General features: G+C 36.7%; 1 protein-coding gene across 5 annotated transcripts in view; it reads right to left on the bottom strand.

Moving 5' to 3' along the window:
- LOC5573241 (aryl hydrocarbon receptor nuclear translocator homolog) overlaps positions 1 to 16,192 on the bottom strand; it is a 675,904-nt gene that overhangs the window by 536,977 nt on the left and 122,735 nt on the right. For 4 of the 5 annotated variants that reach the window (XM_021847206.1, XM_021847209.1, XM_021847207.1 and 1 more), the window contains exon 2: positions 797 to 2,555. The exons of the other annotated variant lie outside the window; for it this stretch is intronic. In XM_021847206.1, coding sequence (XP_021702898.1) covers positions 797 to 1,173 — 377 coding nt within the window. In that variant the 5' untranslated portion in view covers positions 1,174 to 2,555. The remainder of the gene's footprint in view (positions 1 to 796; positions 2,556 to 16,192) is intronic. 5 annotated transcript variants of the gene reach the window in all.

Here is a 16,192-nt window from a genome sequence, read left to right as displayed (position 1 = left end):
ATTGCTCTGATATATTTCAAAAATTTGGCAAGAATTCGGAATGGATCTTTCCAGAAATGTGGATCAATTGCGCAAAAATATATAGGTAGATAGAATAGAAAAGCTAAGAAAAAGCTACAAAAGCTACAAAACATCGTGATCCGCAAAATTCCAGCAAGACATCAAGTGTTCAAATATAAAGCTTCAAAGATTCTCTGCCATTTTTAACATCAATCTATATTCAAACGATCTAGGAGCTTAGAAACATTGTTTAAAATAAACATCCAAGGTACTTGATTTCGACTCCTATAACACTTTGGAGATCTGCAAAGAACACATATTCAGCAGAACTTGGTTAATATCAACCAACTAAGATAAAGTCAAAGACAACTCTGATGTTTACGGAATCCTCAATACTTTCACCAGATCTAGAATAAACGGCAAGACCCGTCTCTGAAACCTTCCGGACTTGCAAAATGGTGACCTTGAAAGTGCTCAGAACATATCGCACTTGAATCCAAAATAAATTCCTGGGCCACATAAAACTATACAAATGGTCACATCCGGCACGCTAGTCGAAGTTTGGTGATCTCTGCTCTACGTATTTGTTACTCTGTGGGAACAATTAGACTAGTTCCAATATATAGATAAACCAAGCTAGGGTTAGCTTGAACTGTTCTAGATCAACGAAATTGCCCTATTTGTCCTTTAAAAACAAATCCGTTGTTCAAAAACCCAAGAGCCCTCTGCATTTTTATAGCTTTGTCAATCGATTGTCTCGTTAGTGATGTATAACAATATTACACAAATCTCTTACCTTCTCCGCTTGGGGATCCCGAGCTGCGCATTCAAGTCCGTCAGCTGCGGGTCGGTCTGCATCGGGCTAACTCCAGCCGCTGCGGCTGCGGCGGCTGCTGCTGCTGCTGCCGCGGCCGCTGCCGCCGCCGAAGAACCATGCGTTGCAGCCGATATCGGAGGCGGCGGCGGTGGCATGTGATGCGGCGACCCATAGTGGTGCCCGAGCAACGACGACGGTCCGGGAACGTTGTTATAGGAGGTGATCGTCGCCGGCGGCGTCGAAGGACCCGGATGATACGGCGGATAGGCCGGATGGTGACTCGCCGGAAGGTACGCTTGACTAGGCGTAGCGTAGTGTGGCGGACCCTGCGATCCACCCTGCGCGTACGCGTACATCGTGCTTACGTCATATGGTTCCAGTTTGCAGAATTTTTGTGGAACCGTGCGGGCGTCGAGTAAGGCGGAAATTTTCGCGGTTTTTTTGTGGAAGTTCCGGGTGGATTTGGGTTGGAGGGTTGGACACTCCTCTTCTTATGCTTGCGATGAGTGCCGCCGGTGCACAAAGAATTGTATTCCTCTTTGTGATGAGTCTCTCTCGACGACGGGTTCGTGTGGCTTATTGGATAATTACACGATACCGTACCGCAAATGCTCGCTTCGCGCACTAATCAGATTCTAGCCAAGCACTCGATAATTAATCTGTATAATTCGTTATTTGCTTTACAGCCCTGCGTTCGAGGCCCGTTCTTTTCACTTCGTTTTTCCCCCTTGGTCGCTATGGGTTCACACAATCACGCACTACCGACCAGCAACAACAACAGTCATAAAGCCCCACCAGTGCTTCAATTATGCGATCTGAATTTGATTACAATACAATATTGCTCAATAAAAATTTATTATCAAAAATTATACACATGGAATCATAACCTCGCACAATTTATTTCTGCGCCTATTTTCGCTCACTCTTTCTGCACTCTTCTTTGCGTTACTCTCCCACACTCATTTAGCCCCCAAAGTGCGACCGACGAGGTTCTGCCTAATGTTCACTTGTTCTACGGCAGGGGGCTCGTTATTAATATTTAATTTTATGATAACTATTTTTATACAAACAATACGGACTTGATTTCCAGCGCCGTTTCGTCCGAGCTGCACTTTTTTCTTATTTCGCAGCGTTACGACGGAACTTCACTCTGCGAAATCTGCGTTTCAGATAAGGAAGGGTTCAGCCGAAGCCCTTTGGACGCTCAAATGATCGTAAAAATATTTATTTTCGCTTCCACACTCCTTTGCCGTTAGTTTAGTCTGTCCATTTCAGCAGACGCAAGAGTTGCCACATTAGGAGCTGTCTGCTGCACTTGGCTGGATAGAAAGATAGTGATGGCGTGCTTAGAACCACCGGTGGTTGATCACAAAACCCCCTTTTCCGTTTCTTCTGCTGCACTCTCTAATAGGATTTTAAGCTGTGTGTTGCTCCTCTCAACTGCACAAATCTGCACAACTTACACACCTTGCTCATCCCAAACCGTGTATTCGTTTACTCTTTTTTTGCTGCCCTTCGCTTCACCACACTCTTTCTGCCATTATCATAATTTCATTTTATTTTAATTTTTCCATCATTATTATAATCTCTTTCTTCGTCTGATCTCCAGCTCCACAGCTCACTCGGAAAGCGGCGGCGAATATTATTCGCTCATTCGGTTCGGTTTCTTCGTTTTCCACTTCACTTCACTTCTGAATCAGTTTTTCCTGCAGCTTCTCCTCGAATCACTCTGCTGGCACTGAACCAAACGAGAAAAATCGAAAACTTTTAGCGAAAAAATCGACACATTATTTTGCAGTTTGCTGCACCCCTTCAATGTTCCCCGGATCCTGCGAGCACTGCAAGAGAAGCTTTCCAACTAGGATTTGATTTATTGTCTGCTTCTCAGTTTAAGTGGTGCTGCTGCTACTGCTAATGCTGCTGCTCGCTGACATTATCACTTTCCCAATTCGAGTTAGAGATACACTAAAACCTCCGTTTACACGGGTAGAAATCAGAATCCAAAAACAAGACTATGGCTCATGGTATCATGATTCCAGCGTGTTTTCGTCTTATGAAAATACACCATGATTTGGACTCATGATATCATGAGTCAGATTGCCGTAACGCAACACACGCGTTAGGTTTTTGTAGCTGATTGCTCGGAATCATGATTCAAATGCCAAAAATGCTGAGTCGCGCATCCGTTTATGATCGACAAAATAAAAAATGTTAAAAATAGCATACATTGAGATTCGAGCCAAGAACCTTCCGATTGTGAGCCACGTACTCTACCACTCAACCGCTTTGTCATCTTGTATTAGGAGTGATCGAAACGAAGAGATGAAGCAAAGTGCGTCGCTTAGTGTTTTCACACTGGATGTTACGGTTATGAGGAATCATGATTATGACTCCAGGAACCATGATTTGTGATCCTGATATTATGACCTAACCAATTTATGAATTTCATGATTTGTAAATCATGGTGTGGGGATCAGATTTTTATCCGTGTACCACCAAGCAAAATTAGAATAAAATCACCATGTTTTTCTGCCTTAAAAACAACATTTTTCACTCAACTTTCCAAAAGGACCTATCTAACATTGAGAGGCTTTGTTTACTTTTTTTTTATTCTATGACTGAGCCACATTTACATTTTCTATTGCGCTTTTTTTTGGATAACGCTATTCAAGGACATCATTTTTCGATCTAAATTGAAAAACTACCCACAAGCTTTAGTATTGCACTAGAGGCATTGCAAAATTTGAACCCAATTGTTTTCCAAGCACGATCAAAGCAAGCGATGAAAAACATCGCATCTGTATCGGTACATAATCGGTAATGTTTCGCAAGTTGTAAAACAAACTTGATAAATAACAGCAGCGAAAAAGAGTCCCACAGAGAGAGCAACGATAAAACCCTTTTTTTCTCGCTTATTTATCATTGGGGGTAGGTGTTTTACTTTACTGGCAATATCCTATAGCACAGTAGTGCCCCCCAGTTTTGGAGCTTGATTAGATGGGTTTTATCATGCGCTTTTATTCACCGACAAACAGACTCTTATCATGTGTTGCGGATCATGATTGTTACAGAGAGCAAGTGAGAGATACTCTCAATTATCTCATTCAACCTCTGTTGCACTGTTATAATGGACGAGTACAGCTTTCCCGTGAAGCTCAAGCTCACAAGACTAATAAGAGTAACGATGGACGGTGTGCAGAATAGCGTGAAGATTTCGGGCGAACATTCCAGTTCATTCGAATCCCGCCGGGGACTTCGACAGGGTGATGGACTTTCGTGCCTGCTGTTCAACATTGCGCTAGAAGGTGTCATGCGGAGAGCCAATAAGTTCAATAACCGAGGTACGATTTTCACAAGATCTGGCCAATTTGTTTGCTTCGCGGATGATATGAATATTGTCGGCAGAACATTTGGAGTGATGGCAGACCTGTACACCCGCCTGAAATGTGAAGCGACAAAAGTCGGCCTGGTGCTGAATGCGTCAAAAACAAAGTACATGCTGATAGGCGGAACCGAGCGCGACAGAGCCCGTCTGGGAAGCAGTGTTACGATAGACGGGGATACGAAATACTATTTTTCTGCTCTATTTTTCAAGTTTTTTTTCATTATTTCTCAATTTTCATGCGTCGTATTATTATATGAAATTAAAGCAAAAAATATCATATGGCATGATTCTTAGTAAAGAAAGTTAAATTCAGAGGAAAAAATCGTTTTTTTTTTCACTAATTTGGTCTACTTTTGCCAATAACTCGAAAACAGTAGGCTGTGGAATTTTGACGTCTTCGAGAGAGTTGTTTATTTTATCAAAAGTGCCAAGAGTCTAGAACGTCACAGTAAAAAGTAAGATTGTAGCGCCACCTATGCGGATGATTTACGAAATATCCGATTATGTCAGTAGATGGTCCACGTTGTTACAAAAAACTTTGCCGAAGACACCAAATACCGGAAACGCTTCGTTACCGAGTTATAAATTTTGTCCCGCCAGATTGCGTCCCTGGCCCATAGTGCACTGATAAATGAGCGAGCATTCATGCTAGGTTTGAATTTATTTGGGTTCGATTTTGATTTCAGCACAAATTCATGAAAAATTGAAATAGAAATAGCACCACTTTAATTCATAGAACAATTGATTAATTTTATAATTAAAATGTTTTTTAAGATTGATTCAATAATTGGAATTGTTCTTTGAACAGTAAAGAGGACAAGCTGTTCAATTTTATAGCAGCCAATAAGATGCATATACAGTGAAACTTCCACGAGTCGATATTCCATGACTAAATATTGACTCATGGAGATACTAAAGACTAAATTTCATTGTTACCACAGCTCTTAAATGTCATGAATATCACGTGACTTTGACAATTGAATATTGCTAATATCATCCCTTCCCGTGGAAAAAGTCATCGAAAATTGTTTTTCCCGATGACTTTTTCCAAATTACTATCGGTTGGCAATATTTGCTGATGCGATATTTCGCTTGGAAGGGTGCTATAAGCATTTTAAATTTTCAAAAATTTTGACATTTAACAGCACTGATTGTTACTATAATTAATTGGCTCTTTATTATGGGGAAATTCAGCCTGAGGCTGGTACATTCCCGTACCCGACTAAGGGTACATAACAAAATTATATCAGCCTATGTTATAATGTTATAAGTTTTTTTAGAACATAGGTTGTTACAAACTTGATGCAGGATGTTGTTAAAATAACTAAAATTATAACAAAAAGTGTATGAATAGTAAAATAAACATAACAAAATGTGTTTTAATTCTATCAAAAACATATCAAACCAAGTTATAATGTTTGATACAAAGTATCAAAATTATAATACTGTTCGAAATACGATAATATTGTATATTATTGAAATGCATAACTATATATTTATTTTGTTATAAAGTTGTTAAAAATGAACAAAAAAATATCTTGAAAGGAAATGAAACACATTATGTTATATTTCTGTTTTATTATGTTCTATGGATAACGGAGCCTAAAAAAATTATATCATAATATGATATGCATATCATATTCTGATTAAATTTTATTATATTTTTGTTGCAGGCCTCTAGTCGGGTAGATTGTTACTATGATGGTCCCCTCAAAAAGCATTGCAAAGCTTTTCTGTCCCATGACTCGATATTTCCGTGAGTCTATTGTTCCTTCAGGTATCGACTCATGCAGGTTTGGCTGCAGCAAATATTACCGAAACTTATTTGAAACCTGGATCCAATCTCAGATGAAATCCAAACTTTTTTGTTTATCTTAGTAGGAAGGGTCGACTGGTACTTGATGTTACTAATTTATTCGTCTATCTCAGTCTCAATGTTTAACACGATTTTATTTAATTCTGCCCGACGTTTATCGTAATGATCGACTGAATGGAGCATGCGGTGCAGTTGCTGTCATCATTTATAGAACTTCTACTTTTTTTGTTATTTGAAACCAAAAATTTTGAAAGTTTGTTTGTCTACTGAAACACAGCTTGGTAAATATACTTCCCTAGCTGCCTATTTGGCTTTTCAATGCACTGGGCAGCAAGTTAATTTGCTTTAAATAAACTTGCGGAAGCTGACTCGCAATAAGACAACTTTTTTGTCATTGGTGAATGTATGTTCTATTTGGGAACAACAAGAAACCAATGTTTCTGATCAGCATGAAATTAAAATCGTATTTGAAGCTCTACATTCATTCCAACTAAACCAGGGTTTCCCAACCGGTGATTCACAGCCACCAAGGAGCTGTCCCCATAGTCATTTTAATTAAGTGTCGATTTTCTTGTTTGATGAACATTCGTGAGAAATTTTTACTTTGCTTCTTTTGTAAAAGAGCATAATTGAAAAAGTTAAGATTTTGTTTTATAGTACAAATACTTATCAAATGCAATTTATTATGTTTGGTTTTTACTATGCAAATACCGATAAAATAAGAGATTGCAAGCCTACATTTACCAAAAAGGCTTTGCTTAAATGTTTTACAGAACTTTAAACCCCAGAAACTGAAATCACTACAGTTCTTGCAGATAATCATATAGAATTCGTGGCAAACTTTCAGCCTAATCCTTCACCAAACTTTCTGGCAAAATTTTTAAAAAGTTTCCCAGAATTTCCTTTGTAAAATATTGGCTAGATTGGAAAACATATTTTTAATCAAACCATTGAAGAACTGATCTAGAATCTGTCATCAGGATTTCAATGAGGCTTTTGACTAACATTAAATTTTGTAGAGGTAAACTACAGAAGATTTGTGCAAAGATGCCGGACAGATATTTGAAAAAGTTTCCAAGAGTTCCTGCGATTTTTTTTAACGAATTCTGCCAACGGCTAATAGTTGGCTTTTAAGGATTCACCATTCTTCAAAATAAGCAATGTAGCTTCCATAGATGCAAAGTTGATACCTATCCTGTTTTTGAAAAGAAAATCTTTTGGATCTTCACAAATTCTTGGAAAAAATCTTGGCGATACCTGAATGAATCTTTCAGATGATGTAAATATTATTTTGGATAATTATTGAAAAATCTCTATCAAGCTTTCAATAATATCATCAAAAATTGCTGGTGGGAATTATTGGTAGACTTGGAGTCTTTCCAACAACATGAAATCGCCAGAATCTAAGTGGACTCAATGAACTGAAATGGTCATAGAAGAATTCTTGCATTATCTGTAGTACATCACAGACATAACTAATGGGTTTGCCTCCCAAGAATTTCTGTTGAATAATTATGAGACTTTCGGCTCCCAAAAAAATTAATTCCGAAAAAATCCATATTTGGAGGTCTGCGGGATCTCTGCGGAATTCAAAGAAAGTCGCAGCTTCAAAAAAAAAGTTGGGAACTACTGTATTGAACGTTTGTTAGGGTTTCATATTGAAAAAGTATTTTTTATTTTTAAAATACTTCACAACAGAAAAAATCCGAGATTTGATAATACGATATTGAAATGCGATGAAAAGATATGGTTATTTATTATATTACAGGCCTTCAAACAACAAATTCTCGTTGATTTGTTCAAGATAATTTTATAAATTCAACTTGGATTTATAAAACCTCAATTACCTCAAGTTTCTTCAGGAACGCTTCCAGAATTTCTTTCACAAATTTCTCAAGAAAATCCTAAGTTCGATTTTCCCCAGAATTGTCGTTAAGATTTTTTTCTAGGATTCTTTCAAGATACCCTGTCGGAATTATTAGAAAAAAATTCATGATTTTTTTTGCAAGAACGAAAAAATCGGCGCTGGAACTTCTTGAGCAATTCTTGAAGGGTTTTCTGGGAAAATGTCTTAACGAATTTCTTCAAAAACTCTGAAATGAACATTTCTGAATTTTCTTGGACGAACTCCTGTAAGCATGATTGGAAGCACTGCTGGAAAAATTGGAGAAAGAATCGGTGGAAAAATCTCTGAAAGAAATCTAGGAATAGTATCTGGGAAAATTTTCACACTAAACCCTGCGGAAATTATTGAACATAGTTGCGTAGGATTTTCTACAGCTGGTTTTGAAGAAACATCCTTTGAAAAATCTCTAGTAAAATTTCTGGACCGATTCCTGGAAGATTTTGTGTGCAATGTCTTGAGGATTGTTTTAAGGAGAATGCCTGCAAGATTCCCGGAGAAATTTATGGTGAAATCACTAGAAAAAAAACCTCGACGAATGTGAGAAGACATCATTCGAGAAAAATTACTTAAAATTTCAAAATGGACGGGGATCAAAAAATTTTCACTAGCATTCACAAGACAAAAAAAAAAAACAAAAAAAAATGGCAACAGAAACCAAATTGGCTAAAAATAAAGAATTGAAAGTTCCTTTCTAAAAATAGAGACTTTGTAGAGACTTGCATGAAATCGATCGAGTGATCGAGTCTTCGAGAAGAGACCCGCTAACAGCCCTGTATTTTGTCTTAAAAATCAATGTGAAGAGTCTCACTCATCTATAGGTACACTAACAAGAAAAAAAAACTGCTTCAAGTAATTGAAATCAATTATCTTTAAAGTTATGCTTCCTAGAAAAGTCTTCAGATCTGCAGGCACACTTAGAGATATATTGAAAGTTAATGAGTGATAATAATACCCAAACAAGCCGAATTTAATGTCTCCGACTCATCTTTGACTCCAAAGACTGTGTATGCATATCCAAGAACTCTTTTGAGATCCGAAATTCTGATCTAGAACCGCCACTAGAGATCTTTCTCTCGTCGGTCATTGAATGAAGTTCATACTCAAGCAAACTCACACAAACATAGTCTTACAAGTTTTGAGTCATACGATGGTATAAGCTTATCCAAGAGCTCATTGGAATCAGAGGTTCATGATGAAAAAAATTCGCGGGATTCGGAATTTTCATTTTTGAAATCCCGAGATTTTCCGGGATCTCGGGATAAATCTGTTAAAACTGTTATGAAAATGGAACAATCAGCGTTGAAACTCCTTGAGGAAGTCTTGTAAGGCTTCCTAAATATTTTTTTACGGATTTCTTCAAAAACTCTGGAAAAAAAAACATTTGGGGATTTTCTCGGACAGAACTCTAGCAAGCATCTTCGGAAAATTCACTAAAGTAACTACTGGAAAAATCCGAGAAAGAATTTGTGAAAAATATTTGGAGGAAATCTAAGAAATTTTCAGAATTTTGTATTTTTTCCTAAATACAATTCTAGAGAAATTTCTCTGAACATCCTTTGAAAATATTCCAGTAGAATTTTTTGGTCAATTCCTAGGAGATTATGCAATTAATTTCAAGAGGATATTTCGGTAGAATTCCTGGAAATTGTTCAGAAGAAATTTCTGGGGAAATCACTAGAAAAATCCATGAAGCTATTCCTCGAGGAATGTTAGACATAATTGGAGAGTAATTGCATAAAATTTCAACATTCACAAAAAGAAAAACAAAAATTTTGGCGTCAGAGACCAATTTTACTATGAATGAAGATTTCAGAGTTCTTTAATTAAAAATAAAGACTTTTGATAGACCTGCATATAATTAGCGATTTTGGCCTGAAAAGAGACTTGCATTAAACTAGTGATCAAGTCTTAAAGAAGAAACCTACTAATAGCGTAAAATTTCAGCATTCACTAGAAAAAGAAAAACAAGAATTTTCGCGTCAGCGACCAATTTGACTAAGAACAAAGACTTGAGAGTCCTTCCATTACAAAAAAAAACTTTGAGAGACTTGCATCAATCTAGTGATTTTGGCCTGAAACAGAGACTTGGATTGGACTAGTGATCAAGGCTTCAAGAGGAGACCTGCTAATTGGGTACAATTACAGCATTCACAAGAATAAAAACAAGAATTTTGGCGTCAGAGACCCAATTTTACTAATAACAAAGACACACTCTTAGCACCATTATCTTCAAAATTGAAATTAAGTCTTAGTTAAAAAAAAAGTTTTCTTAAAAAAAATCTACTTTGTTTAACCATAACTTCATAAATACTCAACCGATTCCAAATCTTTTCACATATTTGTGGAGCATATTTATTGGTTTTCAACTGTTTATACAAAACATCTCTCTAAAAAATGGTTTTGACTTAGTTATTCAACAAAAACTACCCAAAAACATGATTTTTTGGAGGAAAAAAAATCAAATTTCGTTGAATACTTTTAGTTTTTTTTTTTTTTGCCGGAAATTGATTTTTTTTTCTCTTTAAAACTTAAGTCAATAAAGCATCCTATTTTAATTGCGAGTTGGCATATATTTTTTAACACATGCAAAAATATTAATATTTTAAAAATATTTAAAAATTGTTGCAAATTCCATTTCAAAGATTTAACAAATGAGAAAAAACAGTTTCAGCCTCAAAGATAGAGATTTGCTGGCAAAAATCGGAAAAAATTAAGTTAAACATAGGTTATTTTTTTAGTAAAATGAGGAAAAAAAATGGAATTAACTACTTTTAACTAAACCTAGTTTTGATTTTAAACAAATTTGGTGCTATACAAAGTTTTCATAAATTTAATTTTGAAGGGAATGATGCTAGAAATTTCAAAATTGGTCGAAAAATAAAAAAAAATATATGTATACTTAAGGTGAAACAGTTTGGAATCAACTTCTAAGATTGTACTGAAACTTCAAAGGCACAAATCTCGCGAAGATGGCATCCAACAACAGTGTACTTTTTATTTTGGATTTGTGCACTAGCAAACATCTTAAAATAAAAAGATCAGAAACGTTTGCCAACTATATCTCCAGATTAGTGCTTTTGAAAGCGTGAGTAGGAGCACAAGTCGGCCATCTTTGGGTTCCGAGATGTTTCACCTTAACTGAAGGTCATTTTTTATAACTTGAAAATTCACCTTCAAGTCGCTTGCACCACCTTTAATTATTAATATTCTTGGCTCAAATTTTGAAGTTTCTCCGTTTCTGTGTTTTGAATTTTGAAGAGCACACGAATTTTTGGTTTTGAGAACTTTCGAAAAATAAGCCGTACCCTAATCTACAGGCATAATTAGTGATATATTGAACGTTGATGAGGCTGGATTATACCCAAATAGGCTCAATCAAATTAGAATCCCAAAGACTTTAGAGTGGGTAAGCATATCCAAGAGCACTTTTGAGATCAGCCCATAGCATTAATAGGGTTTATATCCGAACCGGCTGAATAAAATATTTCCTAAGTATGTATAAGTAAACGATGGTTTACAATCATTCTGTGCGTATTAGCCTTCAAATCAACTGGCATAACCTAAGTTTTCTAGGTAGTTTATACTTAAACAGGTACAAACCAACATAATGTATTATGATTGAAATCTAACGACTGTTTTGAGTTATCCAAGACCTCCTTTGAGTATTAGGGTTAAACAGCCATAGTAGCAAACGCGCAGCTATTCGGCAAGACCAAACTGAGTGACCAAAGTGGCGAACATGTCTGCTGAATCGAAACAAAAAACAATACAAAATGCTCACGAGCATCAGAGTGCTGATTTACTCGCATCTGTCTCTGGGCTCGCGAGTAAACCAAGCTAAAGTGATTCGTGAACGTATTCGGAGCTCTAAAGAGCGATTTAGACAAAAAGCTGTTTCCCTTTCGAGATGTCTGATTTTCAAGGGTTTTAGACTACAAAAACCGGTAGTTTACTGTCGATTTGATGGTTATACAGTTTATTTGTCTGTCGAAACCATAATAAATCACACCTTGTGTGATTACTGGCAAATGAATGTTCACGAACTTTTTGCCATTTCTTTTGGTATATCCTTCCGAGCAAGCGGGTGTGAACTTACTCACACCTAGCCTGTTCGTGAGTCGGATTCGTTTTACGTTGGATTTCACTCATGAGGTGCTTCATGATGCGAACACTTCCACCACTGCAGGCGATACACATATACGAAAATAATCAATTGGCAAGAAAAAGCTCTCCGTCAATAACTATTGAAGTGCTCATAAGAACTGAGCTTAGCTTTGAAGCAGGTTCTGTCGCAGTTGGGACGTAACGTCAGAGCAAAAAAAAAGATGATGGAATATCAACTATATTTATAATCCTCCGAAAATCCCTGGCTATGCTTGTAGATCAGAAGGCCTATGCTCAAAGGAGTTCTTGAATAGCCTCAAAGAAGTTTTCGAGAAACAGTGTCCCATGTTTTGGACAGTAGATGTTTTCATGAGTCTATGAGGGTATAAATGTTGTTCATAAGTCTACGGGATATCACTGGTGACGCTTTTGGATCAAAAGATCTATTTCCCACGGAATTCGGAAAAAGGAAAGGAAAACTTGCATATAGCTTGCTAAGCTTTACAAAAGCTTTGTCACATAAGACTCATTTTAGTCCACTTCTAAAGCAAGAATTTTATTATTTTAACACAAATTCCATTTAAGTTATGGTTTTCCTTATATTACCCGACTCCGACGTAAATAGAGGCTTCAGTGTACTGGAAAAAATGAAAACTTTCCACGCTAATCGCTTCACCGCCAAACTCGTGAACTCAAGTGCTACACATCTAGCATTGCTCGCAGGAAGCAATGTCAGCAAAGAATGCTCCACAGAGTTTTGCAACAAACTCTCGACCTTCACGTCATAGTCGTGAAGCCAGTAACAATGAGGTGGATCTCAGTCACTGAATGAAACTGCACCGGTTAACAGAGTTGGACAACTGCTCGGGTGTGATGGGAGACAAAACAAATGTAACCAACAAACAAAACTTGGCGATTGCGGTAAGTAAGGAAACCTTACTTTTTTCTTCTCTTATGATCAATTCGACAACACGTGGCGACGTTGACAAAGTTTGAGGCCCCGAATGGAACAAGTTCAGGGGTTGTGTAACTTTTGGATTATGAGTCAACATAGCAAAGACACATCCGTCTGAGGAAGAAATGCCCGGCCAGCAGGTAGTTTGGCACCGTGAAGAATCCGGAAGAATTTTCCCGTTTTTGCATTATCCCGAGCTTCAGTAAAGCAGGCAGTAACCGTTCACACATCTGTTTTTGTCGCATGCATCAAATTTTGTCCTTCTGCATTCCACAACTGCTCGTCGATGGAATGTGCGGGTCAAAGAAGAAGAAGCAAGGGATTCCCCTGCATTTTGCTAGTTGTGAGCGTTTTAATGTTATTGGCTGAGTATTTAATTAGGAGTTTCTCAAATGGCGTACGATGCCAATTTACAGTGGTTTATGATAATCTCAAGTAGGTTGAAGGCTCTTTCGGTGGAAAAATATTCAGAAATAGTAACCTTGATTTACAATATTTACAACAATTTGAAACACAGTGTATGTATTTCATTTTGTTATGACTTCCATGTTTCCAATTGGCATTACATAATTGATTCCAACAATTTCACGACAAACGTAAATTCCATCGAAACAACAACTGCTCTCCCTAGCACGTGATCCATCATTTAACTGCGTAAACGATGCTAATCTCTCACTGTCTCAAGTCGGCATCTTAGTGTAACGGCAACTACTTCTATGTTGCTTGATAATCTTAAACCGGGAACACCAACTGGCTCGACTTCAAACGACACACAACCAGAACGAAGACGACACCCAGATCCGAGCCCGAGTCGCTTACAATTATCGTCGCAAAACGTCCAACTTGACCGAGAGGAGAGGCCAGCTGCAACTCACAACCAACCGACCAAGTGGAATAATAATATCTCAAGGGAACGTCAAAACACAAGACACACCGGTTGACGAAGACGAGGATCCCAACAACACCGAAAAAGTCAGCCCAATTAAACTTACGGCAGTACGGCAATCGACGCGGATGAACGAACGAACCAAAGAACGGTTTCGTGCGCTGATAAGCTTTTTGACATTTTAGCAATTAGAACTTGCCGAAGAAAAAAAGTAATTTCGTAAAAAAGTTATTTCTTGGCGGAGATAAGTTCGCTTTCTTTGCTGGGTGCCGGAATCAAGCCCATCAACTGCGCAAATTGCTAAAGAAAATGGGGGGGGGGGACTTTTCGACGGAACTTTTATCCGCATATGTATACGACTAGTTGGTTCAAATGGGGTACCGAGCTCAAACATATGTATCTACATTTATAGATGTGAAGCGAAACATCTGCTGTTGCTGCTGTTGCTGGCAGGGCTGGTTGCGACTGATCTAATTCTTGAAAACATATGTTTGTTCCAAAAATTTAAGAACAATCTAATATAAACCACAGCTTCTTTCAGGTCTTACTTCCAAAATCACTTCAGCAGTCAATTGAGTCAAAGAGATTCTTATTCGAACTCTTAAGTATATTTTTGCATGGATTTCATTCAAGTTAATTTCAAGAATTCAATCATGAATTTTTAGGATAGCCACAGAAATTACTTCAAAAATTCCATAATTATTTTTTATGGATTTCTTCAAATAAAATTTCTCAAATTAATAAAAAAATGGGGTAGTTCGTACAGTAATTCTTCCATCGATTTCGCTAAGATTTTGTCCGAGACTTCCGTTCAGAACATCTTCAAGAACGCAAGCAGTTATTTTTCAAGAGATACCTCTACTGATTTCTTAGGGTGTCCCTCAAAACTGTTGTTCAGGTTTTCTTTAAGATTTTAACCAGTAGTTTCTTTAATGTTACCTTTAGAAATTACTCCAGAGATTTCTTCAGGAAGTCCACCATAAAATCTATGGGAAATTCCCCAAATAGATTTTCAGAAAAATATCATGAAGGTATCCAAAGATGCATCTATCAAAGATGTATCCAGGGAATTGTCAATATTATTTTTTGCAAAGATCTCTGGTGGATTTTAATGATCAACATCAACAATTTCCTTCAGAAATTCATCCAGTGATTCTCCTATCAATTTCGCTAAGATTTTATCCAAGATTTCCGTTTAGAACATCTTCAAGAATGCAACCAGTCATTTCTCCAGAGATACCTCCGGTGATTTCTTAGGGTTTCCTTTAAAAACATTGCTTAGGGTTTTCTAAAGGTTACAACCAGTAGTTTCTTTAATGTTACCTTTAAATAGAAATTACTCCAGAGGTTTCTTCAGGAAGTCTTGCATAAATTATGTGGAGAATTTCCTAAGTATATACTCAAAAAACAATTTCATGAAGCTTTTCTAAATATGTCTTCCAGATGTCAATCAATTATTTTCAAAAATCTCTGGAAAAAAGTACTGGTGGATTTTAAAGATAGAAAATATGGAAAATGAAAATGATAATCAATGGAATCTATAAATTAATGAAATGAAATTAAAAAAAAAATCAATCGAATGTAGGATTTTCTGAAGGAAATGGTTTCTCCAGAGATTCCATCAAATGTTGCTCTAGAGGTTCCGTCAGAAGAGGAATTCCATTAGGAGAAATTAAAAGGTTCTATCAGAAGTTCTTCTAGCTTTCCATCAGGAGTTCCGTTAGGGAATACACCAGGAGCTCCTCTATGGAATCCATCCGAAGTTTTTTAAGGTATTCTATCGGGATTTCCTCTAGGGATTTTATCGAAAGGGATTTCATAAGGGGTTCCTTTAGAGATTGCACCAGAAGTTTTTTTAGACGAGTTCCATCCAGAATGAGTCAAAAAATCGTGCTCGATAATCTTCGATTTGGATAAAATTTTACACACGATTTTGGTATGATAAGTGTTTTCAATAGAAAAATCGATCATTTTGACTTAGAAATAACTTTTGAAAATGGCCTATAAATTTTTGAATGCAACATATTTGAAAAATTCTTACTCTGAAACTGTTGATTTTAGATAAAAATGTTCCATGAAGAAGTTGTAGTGAACTGTTTGAGCAACAAGAAAAAATATACACTGGAAAAAATTATATTTATTTTCATTAAACATTCAAAAATAAAACCTAAATTTTAAATGACACAAAAACACCATTTGTATTATTTTTAAAATGTTCACCGAAGAATCATGATTGTAAACAGATGTTTGGGATAAAGTTTCATGAAGCAGAAATTTTTAATAAAAAAAACTTTTCTTAAACAACTTTTGGTCGATATTCATT

This window comes from Aedes aegypti, chromosome 2 (genome assembly GCF_002204515.2).
Source record: "Aedes aegypti strain LVP_AGWG chromosome 2, AaegL5.0 Primary Assembly, whole genome shotgun sequence".
Taxonomy (NCBI): Eukaryota; Metazoa; Arthropoda; class Insecta; order Diptera; family Culicidae; genus Aedes; species Aedes aegypti.
This window is presented reverse-complemented; position numbering and strand designations above follow the sequence as displayed.